This window comes from Martes martes (assembly GCF_963455335.1).
Source record: "Martes martes genome assembly, chromosome: 3".
NCBI classification, from domain to species: Eukaryota; Metazoa; Chordata; class Mammalia; order Carnivora; family Mustelidae; genus Martes; species Martes martes.
This window is the reverse complement of record NC_137890.1, coordinates 81,786,755-81,806,533: the sequence shown is the minus strand read 5'-3', so window position 1 is coordinate 81,806,533 and position 19,779 is coordinate 81,786,755. Positions and strand designations below refer to the sequence as shown.

Sequence of the window (19,779 nt, the reverse complement as noted above, 5' to 3'; positions counted from 1 at the left end):
GGCAGCATATGACATGATGACTACAGTAATAATACAGTGGTGTACACTGACAGCAAATGTTGCTGAGAGCAATTCTTAAGCATTCTCAGCACACACACCCACACAGAGTTAACTATGTGTTAACAGGTGATGGGCGTGTTACCATCTTGATCTTGCTATGTATATATATATAAAATCATCACACTGTACATTTTAAATATATATTCTTATGTTTTTCAATTATTCCTCAATAAGGTTAGAAAAATTATTCAACAGCAATTAATATTTATAAAACACCTACTATCAGGTACTGTTCTGGGTCCCTGGAATATGAAGAACAAAAAGATTGCAGGGAGAGTTGTGTGGAAGGTGCCAGGCCCTAGGGAAGAAAAGGCAAGGTAGGCAGATGAAAGCAGTGTTGCAGGGAAGGGAGGCTGCAGTACACACTATAGCAGATCTCACTAAACAGAGACCTGAAGGAGGCTCGGAATGAGCCATGTGGCTCTTCTGGGAAAGACCACTGCTAAAAGCACCAGCAGTAATACACCAGAAAGGAGAGTGCCTGGACACAGTCGCAGAACAGCAAGCAGGCTAGTGAGCTGGGGCAGAATGAATGACACAGAGGAGGAGATAGCATGAAAAAGGTGAAAGAACACCAGATCATACAGGAACTTGAGGCTGTAAGGACTGTGGCTCTAACTATAAGAAAAAAGTGGAGGCATTAAAGGGCCATGGGCAGAGAGGGAGGAGACCTGGCATCTTTCCAGAATCACTGGCTGCTACATGGTAAACAACCCATGGAAAAGACAGGGCAGGAGCACAGCTGTGGCCAGCCAGTCCTTGAACTCAGAGATGGCAGCTCAAGTCTGGGTACGTTTCTGACAGACGAGCATGCAGTGTGAGAGAAAGAGAAGTGAACAATCCTAGGTTTCTGGCCCGAGCATGTGGGAAGTCAGGGATACTACTACCTGAGATGGAAAAGGCTGGGGAAGGGAAGTTCAGAAGTTCATTTGGAGACACATGGAGGTGAAATATCCAGCGGGTCCAGGCCAGGATTTAAATTTGTAAGTCTTTAGCATGTAAATCCCAACTGAAGGCATGAAACTAGAGATCATCAAAGAAGGACAGAACCTCCTCCCAGCTGGGTGGCCTCCACCATTAAGTTAAAGAGGAGGAAAAAGACAAAGAGGACAAGGCAAGGCATCAAACAGATAAGGGGAAAACCCAGAGCATCAGGTCTGGGTCAAACGGAGTCAAAGGAATGAAAGCACTGATGAGGAGTCGTGGGCTGCTGACAGCCAAGTCACATGAGGACCACGAGCTCCCCCATCAGGGAGAGACTGGGAACTGCAACAGGGGCAGTTTCAAAGAAGTGGTGCAGAAGGGAAGCACGTTGTAGACAAAACACTGAGCTGAGATGAAAGACGGTGAAACAGACAACACTTTCAAGGAGTTTTGCTACAAAGAAACATGGTTGTGACCAAAGGAGTATAGGGGCAAGAGAGATTTTAAGAAGTAACAGCAAGTGGGTACACTGATGGCAAGATTCAGTAGAGTGGAAATGGATGGTGTTAGAGAAACAAGAAATGCTGGAGCAGCGCTATAGGTGGTGAAGGGGTGAGACCTGGTACATAAGCAGGACTTCCCCATAAGCATGGACCTTCTCCCCATTAAATTTTTCATCCAGCTAAACCAAGTGTTATGGGCACAAAGATGATGAAGGTAGGAAATGCCAGGCCTATAGTTTTGCCAACAAAATATGATGGCTTGAGAAAAAGGGAATAAAGAATACACTTATAGAAATGACTAGAGTAACTGTCTCTGGGGTTTAAGGACACAGGAAGGTGAGGGAAACCAATGAATTGGAAGGTCCTAAAGGGGTCAAAAGAATAGAATCATAGAGGGAGTGACAAATATTAATATACTTGGTCAAAAGGACTAGAAAATAGGATTTAAAGTAACAGCTAGAAGGAATATGTGTGAAGAAGAGAAAGAGAAGGGGTCAGGATAAAAAAGATATGCAGAAGATAAAGTCAAAAGAAACTATTATTGATGGAATTTGAAGGTGGAAAAAATCTAGACCTCTTTTTATCGCAGGTGTGAATGGGTAAAAAGTCAGAAGAAAAGGCAGATTTAGTAGGAATAGGGTAAGTTAAATTTGAAACATCCAAACAGAGCTAACCAGCTCACTACATAGCACCTCATAGATCCTGGACCCTCAATTACCTTCTGAATGAAGAAACAGATACACATGTTGGTAACTCAGCAGAGATCTGACTGAACATCAATGTGTAAATGGTCAATGAAAACTCACTACATAAAAATTGGAATAATGTTACATGATTAAGATAAAAGAATCAGTGTGAACTCATGACTTTAGAAAGTCACCACCCTTCCCCAGCTGTGCACTGTGACAGGCACCAACAGCAAGGATACCACTGCCATTGACCACCAATCCTCATATGACTCCCTAGTAGTAAGACAATAGGGCTCCCTAGGCAGTGGCTGATTCCAGATCTGGGGTAGGCTGAAGAAAAGCAAAAGCAAAAACCAGGTTATCTGAAATAACCAGTTGTTAGAGAAAGCAGGGATAATTTCAACCATCTAAGGTCAAGGGCAAAGCTGAAGGACAAGGAAGCTGATGTACATACAGGGCTCCCACTGGCCAAATTGAGGCCACTTGATTATCAAAAAGGAAATTTCTGTAATAAATTAGAGTAACTTGAGTCTGTAAAAGGCCATAAATCAATAATGATGAATATAAATTCCAGGAGGACAGAAATGTCTTCTTCATCAACAATTCCCCAATGCTCATCATAAAGGGTTCTCAAATCAATGTGCTGAAAGAATGAACACCCAAAAGAAAAGAGTTAATATTTTCAAAAACTATAATATAAAAGAAGGTTGAATATACAATCTCTATTCTTTTAATGATTAAGTAGAAGAGTAGCAATAAATATAGGTTTGTTTTTATTACGTATATATTTCTTAAAGTCATACTTGCATAGTGTAAGAAAAAGAGGAAGTGTAACAAAAACAGAAAGAAATAATGAATACCCACGGCCATACACAATAATCAAGTTTGAAAAGGGTCTAATGCTTAAGTCAACACTATCAAAGTACAAAGAGCATTCAGGAATGATTTCCAAAACTATGAAATATATTGTTAATGTCTAACATATTAGATTCAATAAACTGAGCATTAAACAAAAACGTAACAGCATATGTTTCTTCCCACAAAAATAAATAAATAGATTTAAAGACCCTAGTTGACATGGCATGTTATAACTTAAGTTTGGGTTTGCAGATGAGCTTTCTCAAGGAAGGTATACTACATGAGAGGGGAGAAAGCAGAGACTGAAACTCAAAAATTCTAGTATTTACTTTTATTTATTTATTTTGTTTAAGTAGGCTCCACACCCAGTATGGAGCCCAATGCGGGGCTTTGAACTCACAACCCTAAGATCAAGACCTGAGCTGAGATCAACAGCTGGACGCTTAACCAACTGAGCCACCCAGGCGCCCCAAAAATACTAGTATCAAAAATATGAAAGAGTTTGTACTTTATACCATGAGCAATAGAGAGCCTTTTAAATTTTTTTCTTTGGTAAACTGAAGTTTTATTTGTTTGTTTGTTTTTTAAGATTTTACTTACTTATTTGAGAGAGAGAGAATAAGCAAGAGCGAGCAGAGCAAGGGGAAGGGTCAGAGGCAGAGGGAGAAACAGACTCCCTGCTGAGCAGGGAGCCTGACAAGGGCTCAATCCCAGGACTCCAGGACTCAATCCCATGACCTGAGCCGAAGGCAGATGCTTAACTGACTGAGCCACCCAAGCGCCACTGAAATATTACTTGTAATGAAATTCAGTATGTCCATGTTTTCTTTGTACTTAGTCCTTTGTGTCCTCTTAGAAATCTTTGCATACGTCAATGTCACAAATATATTCACCTATTTTTTTTTCTAGAAAGTTGAGTTTTAGCTAGAAATTAGTTATTTTTATTTATTTTAAAGATTTATTTACTTTTATTTTAGAGAGAGAGTGAAAGAGAGCGTGGGGGGGAAGGACAGAGGGGGATGAAGAGAGAAACTAGAATGTACTCCACGCAAAGTATGGAGCCTAATGTGGAGCTCAATCTCAGGACCTGAGCTAAAACCAAGAGTCAGGATGCTTAACTGACTGAGCCACCCAGGTGCCCCTGCAGTAGTTATTTTTAACTACTACATTCCTCTGATTATGTCCATTCTAACTTTGAAATGAAGAGGACTGATTACTTGTCCTATCAGTTGATAAGTTTTAAAATTAAAGACCCAGTTAGTGTAGGGGCCTTAAATTTGTATAAATGACTGGAAGTAACAGTATTTGGTGTAAGGGGTACCAATCAGATCAACACAACATGATGCTGGTGAATTTCTAACTCTTGGTTTCTTAATTCATCCAAGGAATTACTGTAGTCTTTTTTCTTTTCTTTTCTTTTTTTTTTTTTTTTTGGAAGCCTCTACTAAGAAAAGAACTGATATATCTCGTTCTTTAAAAGTCAGACTACAAAAAAATGTTCCTCATGCCGTCTCAGACCAATAACTTACTGAGTCAATGGATGATTAATAAATTGATACCCAGGGGCCCCTGGGTGGCTCAGCTGGTTAAGCATCTGACTCTGGATTTCAGATCAGATCACGTTCTCAGGGTCCTGAAATCGAGCCCTACGTTGGGCTCCACACTCAGCAGGGAGTCTGCTTAAGGAATTGCTTCCTATCCCTTTGCCCCTCTCCCTGCTCTCAAATAAATAAATATATTTTTTTAAATGTTTAAAAAAACTGACACCCCATTTCTCTTTGACACATCACTCTGATATTCCAGGGCCCGAGGGAGGAGAGCAAGGGACACCCCTCCTACTGTGTGCCCCACAGCACTGGGACAAACATATCACGTAAGTCTAACATAAAGAACTGGCATACCTGTATTTCTTCACGTTCTTTTTTATCTGGAAAAGTTCTTGCAACTGTAGTATACTTTTCAAAAACTTTGCGTTCCTTTTGTAGCTTCCTCATTTCCTCCTTTTTAAACTCTTCTATTCGAGCCAATTCTTTTGCTTTCTGTTGTTCAAAGTCAGTAATTTCTTTCCTAAAGTGACCAAACCACGTTATCACTTAAAGGGACCATCTTAATGGAGTAATCCACATGTCATATGAAATGGAACATCAGTGACAGCCTGGAATGGAGGAGCTACTGGTCTTGGTGAATCCATCTTCAATCCATAGTACTGAAATAACTGTCAGTTAACTCCATAAAGCATTCCTCCAACAAATATTCATTGAGTACCTACTATGAATCAAGCACTACCCTGGGTACTGGAGAAACCAGTGAAAAAATAAACACCCTTACTCCCATGGAGCTTCTCATTCTAATGGAAGAGGCAGACAATAACAAGATAAATAAAATACATGGCATATTAGAAGGAGAAAAATAATGCAAAGAATAAGTGTAGGAAGTATCAAGGAGATTGAAATTATGGATGAGGTCATCTTGCTGAGATAATATTTTACATAAAACCTGAAGGAACTGAGAAAACAGCCATAAGGATATCTGGACAAAACAGTTCAGAAAGAGGGAACACCACATGCAAAAGCCCTGAGGTAGGAATATGCCTGATGTGGTCAAAGATTACAGGAGGCCAGGGTGGATAAAACAAAGTTGAAACAGAAAAGTAGGAAGAAGTATCAAAAAATAAAACAGAAAGCCAAATGAATTAGGGTCTAATAGACCAGTGTGAGGACTCGGTGTCTTAGCTTAAGAGAATATTGATCAGAGGAACTATCATAACCCAGGTGTGTTCTGATGTTCTGTTAAGAGCATAGGGAGAGGGACATATCAAGATGGTGGAACAGGAGGTCCCAGCTCACATCTCTTTACACAAAAAACAAGCTGACAGCCATACACAGATAAAAGTACTTTTGTGGGAGCTCTAACATCCAGATAGGTTGAGAAACCCCAAGCCCATCTGCCAAACCCATCTGTGTCCCTGGTAACAGGCCCACAGACCTCAGTCGTGACTATAAAATGTGAAACAGTCCTGTAACGTGGCTCTAGCCTGGCTGTATCGTGGTACTGGAGGCAGTCCTGCTCACCCAGGGGCCCAGCAGGAGGATGCTCAAAAACCTGGCAGGAGTCACACCCATTCTCATCCCTGGTAAGAGACCCACTGTCTGCACACTCAACAGCAGACCTGGAAGCAGCCCCATGACTAGCTTTAGCACTGCTGGACTGTAGTCCTACAAGCAATCCTATCCAACTGGGGATCTAGTAGGAACTACATCCACCATGCCCCTGTTAAGAGACCCACCAATATGCCTGGGTGGCTCAGTTGGTTAAGTGACTCAGGTCATTATCCTAGAATCCCAGGATTGAGTTTCCACGTAGAGCTCCCTGCTCAGTAGGGAGTCTGCTTCTCCTTCTGACCCTCCCCTGTCTCGTGCTCTCTCTCTCTCTCTCTCATTCTCTCAAATAAATAAATAAAATCTTGAAAAAAAAAAAAAGAGAGAGAGAGACCCACCAATTATGGGCTCCAGTATGGACCCAGCAAGAGCCACACTACAATCCCATTCAACTGTGATCCTAGAATCTGGCCACCAGTCCAAGGATCCAGTTGGAATAGGTCTTTACCTGCCAAAACTGGTCTGTAAAGAAAGAGTTTTCTGCCCTTTCAAATGCAAAAATGTCAACACAAGGCTACATTAGAATCAGGAAAATGTGACACCACCAAAGGAAACTAATAAAGTTTCAGCAATCAATCCCAAAGAAATGCAGATCTAAGAATTGCCTGACAAAGAATTCAAAATAACTATTTTAAAGCAGCTCAGCAAACTACAAGAAAACACAGATAAACAACTCAACAAAATCAGCAAATAATACATGAAAGAAAACAAGATGTTCAACAAAGAGAAATCATTTTTAAAAAACACAGTTATTGGGGCGCCTGGGTGGCTCAGTGGGTTAAAGCCTCTGCCTTCAGCTAGGGTCATGATCCCAGGGTCCTGGGATCGAGCCCGCATCAGGCTCTCTGCTCGGCAGGGAGCTGCTTCCTCCTCTCTCCTCTCTCTGCCTGCCTCTTTGCCTACTTGTGATCTCTGTCTGTCAAATGAATAAATAAAATCTTAAAAAAAAAAACACACAGTTATTAAAAACTAAATAGATAAATAAAACTTTAAAAAGAGGGGGCACCTGGCTGGCTCAGTCGGGGGAGCATGTGACTCTTGATCTCAGGTTTTATGAGTGTGAGCCCCATGTGGGGTGTAGAGATTACTTAAAAATAAATAAATAAAACTTAAAAACCAGAAATTCTGGAGCTGAAGAATACAATCAATAAAGTGAAAAAAAATACAATAGAGAGCTTCAACAACAGACATAATCAAGCAGAATAAAGAATCTGACTCAAAGACGCGTAATTTGAGGTCAGTTAGAGGAAAAAAAAGAAAAAGAATGAACAAGAATGAAGAAAGCCCATGAGATCCAATACATTCATTGTGGAAGTCTCAGAAGGAAAAAACACAAAATCAACAAATCCCTACTAGACCTAAGAAAGAGAGAAAACTCAAATAAAATCATAAAGAGGACACTTTACAATAGATGCCCCCAGAAATAAAAAAGATCATATTGTGAGCAATAATATCCCCAAAACTGGATAATCTAGAAGAAACAGATAAATTCCTAGAAATATACAACCTACCAAAACTGAATCGAGAAGAACCAGAAAGCCTGAACAGAACAATAATGAGGAAATTGAATCAGTAATCAAAAACCTCCCAAGAAAGAACAGTTCAGGGCCAGATAGCTTCACAAGTAAATTCCAGCAAATATTCAAAAAATAATTAATACCCATCCTGCCTAAACACTTCCAAAAAAGAGAAGAAATACTTTCAAACGCATTTCATGAGGGCAGTCACTTGGACACCAAAGCCAGACAATGACACCACAAGAAAACTATGGGACAATCCCTGATGCAAACATACATAAAAATCCTCAGGGACGCCTGGGTGGCTCAGTTGGTTAAGCGGCTGCCTTCGGCTCAGGTCATGATCCCAGGGTCCTGGGATCGAGTCCCACATCGGGCTCCTTGCTCGGCGGGGAGCCTGCTTCTCCCTCTGCCTCTGCCTACCACTCTGTCTGCCTGCGCTCGCTCACTCTCTCTCTAACAAATAAATAAATTTAAAAAAAAAAATTAAACTTTCTTAAAAAAAAAAAAAATCCTCAATAAATACTAGCAAACCAAATCCAACAGCACTTTAAAAGGATTTACACCATGACCTAGTGGGATTCATCCCTGGAAGTGAAGGCTGGCTCAACATATCAAATCAGTTAATGTGATGTAAACTGGTGCAACCATTCAGTATGGTGGTTCCTCAAAAAATTAAGTACAGAATTGCCATATGACCCAGCAATTCCACCCCTGGGTATATACCCAAAAGAACTAAGAACCTAAAAAAAAAAAAAAAGAACTAAGAACCTGAACAGGTATTTACACACCAATGTTAACAGCATTATTCACAATAACCAGAAGGTAGAAACAACCCAAATGTCCAATGCTAAGCCAAGAAATACCAAGGATTGACAGAGTAAATTCCTGTTGTTTTAAGCCACTTAGTTTGTTGATGTTGTGTACAGTTGATCCTTGAACGATATGGGTTCGAACTACATGGATCCACTTACATACAAAATTTTTACAGTACAGTACCATAAATGTATTTTCTATTCCTTACAAGTTTAATTAACATTTTCTTTACCTTACTTTATTACAAGTATATGTATATAACACATGTAACAAACCATGTGTTAATCAACTGTACACTACCGGTAAGACTTCCAGGCAGCAGTATGTTATTATAGCAAAGTTTTTAGGGAGTCAAAAATTATATGTGGCTTTTTGGCTAACCTAACCTCCACATTGTTCAGGATCAACTATACGTTGTTACAGTAGCCCTAGAAAATTTATGCCCCTAACCTCCACATTGTTCAGGATCAACTATACGTTGTTACAGTAGCCCTAGAAAATTTATGCAATGGCCAAGGTAGCACTTGAATTAACAGCTTCAAAATGCTTTTCAAGGGGCGCCTGGGTGGCTCAAGGGGTTAAGCCTCTGCCTTTGGCTCAGGTCATGATCTCAGGGTCCTGGGATCGAGGCCTGCAGGGCTCGCAGGGCTCGAGTCTCCGCTCAGCAGGGAGCCTGCTTCCCCCTTTCTCTCTGCCTATTTGTGATATCTCTTTCTCTATCAAATAAATAAAATATTTTTTTTAAAAAATGCTTTTCAAAATTCAATTTGTAATCTCCTCAACTAGAGAATTCCCCTTTTAACACATTTCTGACTACAATTGGTCATTTTAATTAAAAAATTTTTATGCGGTTAAGATTTCAAAGAAAAATATTTCACTTCTTTTTATTTTATTTTGTTGGGTTGACAAAAATTATTTCAAATACTTTAAATATCATCTTGAAGATAAAACTGAATCATTATATTTTTTCCCAACTTACATATGCAAACTTACCTAAGTTTTTCCAAGGCACTTTCCCGTTCAATGCGAAGTTTAGCTAAAGATGTGTTCTCAGCTTTAAATTTTTCTATTTCTGTTTCCAATTCAATAACTTTCTCTCTCAAAACTTGAGATCGAGCACTGTCACCTATAACATAGGCCATATATATTGAACTTCACAAAAGGCCTTCAGCAGCAAGAACAATAGTTAGCTTTTAACACTAAGAGGCAAAAATACTGTAAACAATGGTACTATTAAAATGCATAAGAAACAATGCTTCTAATAACAACAACAAAAATTATATTGGCCTAACTTTCCAGATGAAACCAATCTAAATTTAAGAAAAACATTATTCAACCTCAAGAGTATCAATCAGACAATGAATTAACATTACATATAAAAAGAAATTCAAATAATGTTTTTAACATCTAATACATATATTTTTTGTTAACAGTCAATATTGAAAGACATTTGTAGGGTAACAGATGGTAACTAGACTTACCATGGGATCATTTTATAATGTATAAAAATATTAAATCACTATGATGTACACCTGAAACTAACAGGATGTTGTACATCAATTATACTTCAATTATACTTCAATTTTAAATATGTACATTTAGGACTCTTTATAGAGCCAGTTAAACGACTGACTCTCGGTTTTGGATCAGGTCATGACCTCGGGTTCATGAGAGCCCATGTGCTGGGCTCCATGCTCAGTGGGGAGTTCCCTTCTCTCCCTCTCCCCTCTCCAGCCCCCACCCCCTGCTCACATGCTCTCTCTTCTCAAATAAATAAATACGGACACCTGGGTGGCTCAGTTGGTTGAGTGTCTAACTCTTGGTTTCTGCTAATGTCATGATCTCAAGGTCCTAGGATCAAGCCCTACATCAGGCTCCCCCACTCAGCGAGGAGTCTGTTCAAGAATTCTCCCTCTCCCTTTGCCCCTCCCCCCCATTTACACATGCTTGCACGTGCTCTCTCTCTAAAATAAATAAATCTTTAAAAATAAATACATCTTTTAAAAATGAATAAATATATGCACATATATAAATAGCTTAAGAACATTAATAAGTAATTCACAAGACATCTAAAGCATTAATCAACACCAAAATTAAAGTTTACCTCCACTAGGCACAGCAATATAAATTAAGAATTTTTCCATACCAAATTTGCTATTTAAAAGAGTAAAATAGTCAATGCTTCTGTCCATCTATTATCCCTTTGAAAAACTGATTTTTGCACAAAAATACACATTACAGTGTTATTTCTAATAGTGAAAAATAATTTAAGTATTCAACAATAAGGAATAAGGAAATTATTGAATAAAATAATGGATATTATTTTATTCATATATTGAATAAAATAATGAATTGCATTCATACAGTGTTCTGCAACCATTTTTAAAATACATGAAAAAGGGCACCTGGGTGGCTCAATTGTAAGCGTCTGCCTCTGCCTTAGGTTATGATCCCAGGGTCCTGGGATTAAGCCCCACAAGGGGCTCCCTGCTCAACAGGGAGTGCTCAACTGGTGTGCTCTCTCTCTCAAATAAATAAATAAATCTTTTTAAAAAATACACAGAGTTTTAAAGATATAGCCAATATGTATTATACACTTGGTCAAAAAAGATAAGGTAACTTTTAACAAATAACTGTACCATATTAAAAATACATAGGAAAAATGACAGGAAGGAAATACCCCAAAATGACACCACACCTACCTTTGGATAGTTTAGTTATAAACATTTTTCATTCTATATTTTTTAAGTTTCCAAACTTTCTGCAAAAAGTACTACTTTTAAAATCAGAGTACTTTTTAAATAGTTTAAGTTATAATTTATATTTTAAAGCACCCATGCTTTGCTAGTCATTCAGAATTTATAATATGATATAATAGAAAGGAGTTTTTCAATATTTCACTATTTCAATAATTTTAAAAGCCCATCACATTAACAGAGTACTACAAAGCCATTAAATGGAATAAGCAGATGTATATGTGGAAAAGAACAATCTTCAAAATTTATTATAAATCAGGTGAAGGCACCTAGGTGGCTCAGTTGATTGAGCATCTGCCTTCGGCTCAAGTCGTGATCTCAGGGTCCTAGCATTGAGCATGGGCAGAGGGCTCTGTCCTCAGTGGGGAGTCTGCTTCTCCCTCTCCCTCTGTCCCTTCCCCTCCTTTCCCCCCTCTACATGCTCATGTGCACTCTCTCTCCTAAAATCTTTAAAAAAAAAAAAAGGTGAAAAATGGTATATAAAAAAACATGTCATTTGTGTAGAAAGGTTATATACCCACTCACCCATATGCTTTTTAGAATACACAAAGGAAATGGGAATATAGGTTCCTCTAGGAACCTACAAAACTAGGAAAGGGAACTAGGAGCGCAGGTCCAGGGAAGAAAGGAAACTTCAATTTTACTGTATTTCTTCTTGGTCCTATTTAGCAAGGTAGTGCATGAGGTAGTAAAAAAATTAAGTAAAAACATAATCATTTTTAAAAGAGCACAAAGGTTCATCTTACAGCGACACAAACCATAAACTGGGTACTCTCTGGTTACAAAAGTGTTATCTCACTTTATAACAAATTAATTTAAAAGCCTTGAGAATAAGGCATAGGCTTAAACTTGAAAAATCTGAAATCACAATCCATCCGAGTCTTATACTAGTGGTTATTATTTAGGCCCACAAAATAAATAAAATTTTAACAAATCTCCTAATTAGACTTATACTAAGCAATTAGAAAGGTAAGGATTTTAAGCATTCCAATAGCAGACTAATAAGGTAAATGTGAAATTTATAACATTCTGATACCTATTTTATAATGCTGACTTACCAAGTGGTTGGTCTTGACTTGGGTTTAACTTGGGTTCATTTCCCAAGTGTGAATCTGATTTTGGTTTTGGTTTCAAAGCAGGGAAGAACTTCATCATGAGATCCGACGTAGGAGGAGGGCTTATGCTCCTACTGGGTTTGCTCAAGTCTTCTCCCTTCTTGACCGGTGCAACTTTCCTCTTTATTGTTTTGTCCGATACACATATTTCACTCTTAGGGTAGGCTGTTTGAGGAGTCCCATAAATGGCCTCATTCCCCAGAAAAACATCATGCTTAAATGAATTCTCTTCGAGGTCAGTCCAAGTTCTTTCATCGTCAAAGTCAATTTTACTCATACTTACGGATGAGGGTCTTCTTGAGGACTCAGAAACTTTGTTTTTCAAGCTTTCTATAGTGACAGACTCATCGCTACTGTAATCTTTATCAGACAGATCTAAATCAACATCTCTCCTTTTATCTTCTTCTTGAATCCCAGTGTCCCTAAAAGGGTCCTTACCATCACAGACTTTTGGACTGTCTTCTCTGCTGCTGAAACCCCTCTCTTTATCCTCAGTTGATGGTTTTATAGTAACATCAAGTTGCTCCTCAGAGTCAGTGCTACTGTCACTGTCTGTGACAGCTTCATCATCACTTACATTCCACTGAGTCTGATTTTCAGAAGTGCTCATTTGGAGGGCTTTCCTACTGACTTTACACGACTGTTCCCTACACCCTTCAGGTGAGGAGACTGAATCAGGTTGGTTGGGTGCGACCTCACACTCACCCTCATGTTCAGGTTCAGTACAGCCTGAAGCTTCATTGTGGTTACACTGAGTAACAGGATCCACTGTCACCATCTGCGGCTGCACAGCTTTGACAGGGGTGGAAGACAGCCGGTGGCCTTTGCAGATCTGCTGGTCTCTCTCTAAGATCTTCAGTACAAATGAGGAATTACTGGAAAATGATATTTCATCAGCAGCTTGTTCCAAAAACAAAAATTCATCTAACTCCAAATTTTCCTTTTCCTTTTCTCGTTCCCAATTCTCTAACTTTTTCTGAAGAGAAATGTCAAGAGAAGATTCTGACTTTTTCAAGGTCTCATGTTTTGGGCTATTCGAAGATATGTAGCTGACCAGTCCTGCCGAAAAAGGAAGTTTGTCTTTACCCTGTGTCTTATTCCAGACTTTGCAACCAATATCACAAAGTTTTGCACACTCAGGTACATTTTCTCTATTATTAGACTCAACTTTTTTTTCTAATTTGATCTGGTCTCTAAATTGCCCATCATATTTCTTCCCTCCAGGTATTTTCAATCCTGTTGGAGGAGGACTTTTCCTGTTACTACTCTTAAGCACTTTGGGCTTCTGGCTGAATGTGACGAAATCACTCTTGGCTCTACCTTTATTGTTCTTTTTAACAGGCGGGTTCTCTGCACACAGTTCTTTATTTATAAGAGCAGTTTTCCGCTGGAAGTGTTGTCTATCCATTTTAAACACAGGTTGGTCCTCTGGAGTGCTCTGATTAGTCACTAGTTTATTTTCTCTCCCTTTCTGAGACTTAGATTTAGCATTAGTAAATCTTGCTAAACCTTCTCCTCGTTTCAAGAATGGTTGTTTTGGTTTTGCTTTGATTAGGAACGATCCTTCGGCTTCCTTAAATAGAGAACAATATTTGAATTAATTCTGGTATATCCAAGTTATCTCAAAGTTATTTTTAAAGAAAATTACAAACAAATTTCTAAAGCCTTAATGAACTTAATCAAAATAGTGGAAATGCCTACCCTTAGTTGCCTTTGTTTCAGTTCTTGTTCTTCCAGCCGAATTTGTTCCTCTAAGTAGTCTTCAAATGTCTGTTTCCTTTCTCTGATAGCAGCTTTAATAGGTCTAATCATAAAAATAATTATTTAACATGCAAATCAAGATGTGGTATTTGACACTTAGTGTGCCTGACACAGATACCCCTGACCACACTAAGAACTAACCTTTCTCAAAGTCACCGATTCCCTTTGAAAATCCAATGAAAGTTATAATCCCACCCCATCTCCCAAAATACAGAGAAGGCAACACTCCACACGACTTGAAAAAAACCCTTCTGAAGTCCATCTTTTGCCTGTAGATTAACTTTTGAAATATCATATTCATTGCATCACTTTAAAATACATTTTGAAAATTTTAAATATATACCTTTAAGAAAGAGCATTGCCAATGTAAATAGAGCAATAATCAGAAGTCATTTTCCTTTCCATAACATACACTAAAATATTTCAAATATTTAAGAAAATAATAAACTTCAATATTGATATTTTATCTTTGTCATAAATTTTTAAATTCTGTAACCAGACTTACCCAATTATAGTTTAGAGGTAACACCAAATGTGAGACTCAATATTAATTTGTTTCTCTTTGCCAAAATGGGATTTATTTAACTATTTGAGAGAAGATTAATTTTATCCAGATTTTTTTCTCTTTGGTGAAAAAACTTTGCTCAGTTTTTCCAAAACAATGTCAAATCTACTTGAACTGATATATCTCCCTAAGCGCTATCAGTGACAATATGTGGTAAGTTTTATCTTTGACATCATACTTAAAAGCATATTCAAGCAAAACAAGAAAACCATGTATCTTTCAAAAAAAAGAGAAAGTGCTCTATCTTAATAGCTGGCTATTAAATTAAACTGTCACTCTTCTTATTCCTTTCAACATGGATGATACCTTTCTTCAATATTAGCCACTTCTGAAGAATCACCAATTTTTTTTACATTCACATCATTCCCTTCCTCAATCGGTTCAGTCACCTTTTCCCAACATGGTAAAACACCTTCTCCTAGGATAAAAATTAGGAAAATTTAGTTGCAAAAAATAAAGTCTTAAAACTTGATAATTTTACAAGTTACTATGCTAAAAAAAAAATATTTATCAAAAGTAACATATGCCAGGGGCACCTGGGTGGCTCAGTCAGTTGGGCATCCAACTCTTAATTTTAGCTCATGTCATGGTCTTAGAGTTGTGAGATGGAGCCCTGCAATGGATTCTGTGCTCAGCAGGGAATCTGCTTCTCTCCCCTTTCTGCCCCTTCCACCCACCCTTTGAACGCACGCTCTCTGAAATAAATAAATCTTAAAAAAAAAAAAAAAGTAACATATGCTGAAGATTTTAGAGCTCTCAAGGATTTCTTTACTATCACAGACATAAACGACAAAATCCTAATTAAAAAGCTACATTCTTCAAAATTATGTTATGAAAAAAAGTGTGGGCTTTTCTAAATTACAACAAAATGTAATAGATGAACTTGACTGGATCCTGTTTTTAAAAAAAAAAACTTCTGGGGCACCTGGGTGTCTCACTCGTTAACCATCTGCCTTTGGCTCAGGTCATGTTCCCAGGGTCCTGGGATCAAGCCCCACATCAGGCTCCCTGCTCAGTAGGAAGACTGCTTCTCCCTCTCCCACTCCCCCTGCTTGTATTCCCTCTCTTACTGTGTCTCTGTCAAATAAATTAATTTAATTAAATCAAATTAAATTAAATCAAATTTAAAAACTTCAAAGGACATTTTTGAGACAATAGCAGGAATTCTAAAATGGATTTGAATATTACAGAATATTACTGGGATTATACAGAAGAATGTCCTAATTTTTTACTTAATGCATGCTGAAATTTTTAAAATGATGTAACATAATATCTGCATATTACTTGCAATGAAATGACTGAACAAATTATACATATAGACAGAGATAAAGATATAGGTATAAATATATATAACACATACAAATTTATAAAGACAAAGTAAACACGGCAAAAATTAACTGTTGAATTGAGATCTACTGCTAATCACTGCAGTGGACTTTCAAGTTTTCTGGATGTTTGAAATTTTCCAAAATAAAAGGTTAATAGAGTATACTGTTTAAAAAAATGTTTAAAGGCATTAGATCTTTCCATACAAAGGAATTATTCTAAATTAGAAATAAAATATTATGCACAGAAGTGCCCAATCCTAAGTAGTATTATCTGTATTTTTTATAACTTACCCCAAAGAACATATTCATGAAAACACCATTAAAATTGAGAATTAAATTTAAAATATTGAAAACAAGTCAGCCCTACTTCAAAGAACATTAAATACTGATATATTATTTGATGACTAGCATAATGATGAGAACCATTAAAATTATGGTTATGGAGACTATGGAATGTACCATAAGCATTTTCCATGTTGAGAGGGCAAGGAACACAATTATACAATATTCCATGGTTACAAAATGTTTAAAAAAAAAAAAAAAAAAGTGGAGGGAGGAGTGGGGCACAGAAATAGGAATTAAGAAAAAAAAGACCAGAAGAAAATGCCATGAGAGCTCCATGAGTTTAGACCATCAGACACTGCTGGCTCTCTGGCAGAAATGTGCTGGATACTGGGAATACAGAGATGCACTGAGGACAAATGGAATGTCTGGGGTTGCAGGAGATTTCTTTTCTGAAAAATAACTGCCATCACCAACCTATTTCTCACATTTTCCATCTTCTATCATGCTTCCCCACCACCACCACCATGTATGTTTTAAATCAACCTCAAGCTATTTCTAAGCTCTTGGAGCGCCTGGGTGGCTCAGTCATTAAGCGTCTGCTTTAGCTAAGGTCAAGATCCCAGGGTCCTGGGATCAAGCCCCGCATCAGGCTCCCTGCTCTGTGGGGAGCCTGCTTCTCCCTCTCCCACTTCCTCTGCTGTGTTCCCTCTCTCACTGTGTCTCTCTCTGTCAAATAAACAAATAAAATCTTTAAAAAAAAAAAAAAACTGTTTCTAAGCTCTCAAAGAGAAATGGTACACAAGGAACACATTGCCTCCCTTTTTGAAGACCCCATGTGACCAGGGAAGGTCTAAAATCGGCATGAGTACTACAATTGTTCTTGGAAAGTCACAAACTCTATGTCCAGTTCTACATCCAGTCCAGGCTCAGTGGCTGTGCAATGTGTAGAGGCTCATAATAAAAGCCACAGAGGACAAGAAAAAATGCAGAAAGGACTTATCTTATCTTAGCACAGCTTGGTAACACTAATTAGGTACAGAAGAGAAAAATATAAGTAACTTACCTAAAGAATGGTTATGGTTTTCTTCCTTCAAATCACTTTTCTTCACAAGTGCTTCTTGATATTGTGCCTCACCAAACAAATTGAGAGAAGCACCACTTTTTGAAGTTAAGACTAAATCTGGATGAGTAGTTCTACGAAAGTTGTTTTGTTCATCAGATAAAATGCTGGAAGTGTGCGTTTTCTCTAGGGTTTGATTCTGGTAGATATACAATGGTAAGAAGGGTGTGGTTTTCTCTATGGTGGCTGAATTTCCCGGAGATCTGTACTTCTGGCCCTGATCATCAGGCAGTGAGGTTAAACCTGGCAATTAGAAACATCACCAAAACTAATGACTTCTTAGAACATTTTCTCTCCTGTTATTGATCCCTACCTACCAGGTTTTCTCTAAAGTGATGAAAGTATTTCTTTCTTCCATATTAGGAAACTCTGTTTAAAATCATGAAATTTTAAGTCTAAAAATGACTCTTGCATAATTTATTTATACTACAATTCCCGTACAGACAGTGTACACCTTGCAGAGCTGCAACACTGCCTGATTCTGGAAGGCACCATTCATGTTCCATCTGTGAGAAGCACTGCTGGAATTGTCAACTCTGCAGCCCCGTGACAAACACAGAGAGTGCCAAGGCAGATGGCTACAAATGATTGGAATAATTCCCCAATGACAAATAACTCCCCTGTGTCACGGCCTATAAAAGCACCTTTCCTCTAGATTACTTTTAACATTTTGGTATCTTCAGGCGGTAGAATTATGGGTGACTTTTGTACTTTTCTATAGTATCTAAATTTCCTGTATTACCGTTTCACTGTTTTCTTGAGTCTCTGGTTGGGAAATAAACACAGAGTTTCCCTTCCTATATATCTCTAATTTGTAATTCTTGAAGGGTAGATGTCAAAACTCCATCCTAGCTGTTGTACCATCCCCTTGAAATCCTGCTACTACTCTTCTCTTCTCCCAGAATGTCTCAACTAAATTTAGAAGTGAAGGGGCATCAGGCTGGCTCAGTCAGTAAAGCATATGACTTCTGGTCTCGGGGTTGTGAGTTCAAGCCCCACACTGGTTGCAGAGATTAAAAAATCTTTAGAGGCACCTGGGTGCCTCAGTCAGTTGAGGGTTCAACTCCTGGTTTCAGCTCAGGTCATGATCTCATGGATCATGGGATGAAACCCTGCATCGGGCTCTGTGCTCAATGATGAGTCTGCTTGAAGATTCTCTCCCTCTGCCCTCCCTACCCCTTGCCCCGCTTCTTGTACACATGCACGTGCTCTCTCTAAAATAAATAAATAAATTTTATTCTTAAATCTTTAAAAAGGGGGGGCACCTGGTTGGTTTGGTGGTTAAGCATCTGCCTTCGGCACAGGTCATGATCCCAGAGTCCTGGGATCAAGTCCCGCATCCGGCTCCCTGCTCAGCGGGAAGCCTGCTTCACCCTCTCCCAATCCCCCGCTTTTTTTTCTCTCTAGCTGTTTCTCTTTGTCAAATTAATAAAAAATCAAAAAAAAAAAGCAATTTATCTTTAAAAAAAAAAAAAAAGATGAAGAAGAAACACAATGGGAAATGTTTAATAAAACATAAAAAGAGCCAGGCCACCTATCTCTCATACCCATCTGCCTCACCTCCAGCCCACAAATAAAACTGGAAAACAGGTAGGTCCTCTCTGATTATCAGGTTCTACATCCTTTCTTTTATAACAACACTTTCCCCATCCACATTTTTGACTGATAGTCATCCCACTTCAGACTGAAGATGTCTTTGATAAAAGTCCAAAAGCCCAAAGCAGCAACTCACAAAGTGTGGTCTGCAAACCCCTGAAGGTCTCTAAAATCCTTTGAGGGCATCCCCCAGGCCAAATCTATTTTCATAAAATATTAAGACAATATTTGCCTTTTTCACTTTGCCAACACCTGCACTGATGGTGCAAGAGAAAAATGGAAACTGCCAATGCCTTCATTCGAAAGCAGGACAGGAGCACCCAACTGTGCTAGCAGTCACTATATGAGTTACTACCAAGCACTTGCAGTTTTAAAAAAAAGAAAAAAAGAAAGAAGGAAAGAAAGAAAAAAACTGTTTTACTTAAGAATGTCCTAAAGTTACAAAAATTATTAATTTTTTAATTGAATTTTAACTGTTGAGTACATGTCTTTTGAATATTCTATTGGACAAAACAGAAAGTATGCATAAATCATTTCTACTGCAAACCAAGACATGGCTGTGTCATTTGTTTTGGAGTTGTAAGCTCAACTAGCCACTTCTCTCAAAGAACATCATTTTTATCTAAAAAAAAAAAAAAAAAAGACAAACTATCATGATTTAAGCTTGGTACTTGGCAGATATTTTCTCAAAAATGAAACAAATGAACCAGTCACTTCAAGGAAAATAA

General features: G+C 38.2%; 1 protein-coding gene across 1 annotated transcript in view; it reads right to left on the bottom strand.

The window, feature by feature from the left end:
* CPAP (centrosome assembly and centriole elongation protein) overlaps positions 1–19,779 on the bottom strand; it is a 72,236-nt gene that overhangs the window by 37,543 nt on the left and 14,914 nt on the right. Inside the window, exons 4-9 of the mRNA XM_080798287.1 lie at positions 17,399–17,698; positions 15,029–15,140; positions 14,098–14,200; positions 12,340–13,969; positions 9,519–9,651; positions 4,936–5,101 (exon numbers count right to left, since the gene is read on the bottom strand). Of these exons, the coding sequence (XP_080654413.1) occupies positions 4,936–5,101; positions 9,519–9,651; positions 12,340–13,969; positions 14,098–14,200; positions 15,029–15,140; positions 17,399–17,698 (2,444 nt within the window). The remainder of the gene's footprint in view (positions 1–4,935; positions 5,102–9,518; positions 9,652–12,339; positions 13,970–14,097; positions 14,201–15,028; positions 15,141–17,398; positions 17,699–19,779) is intronic.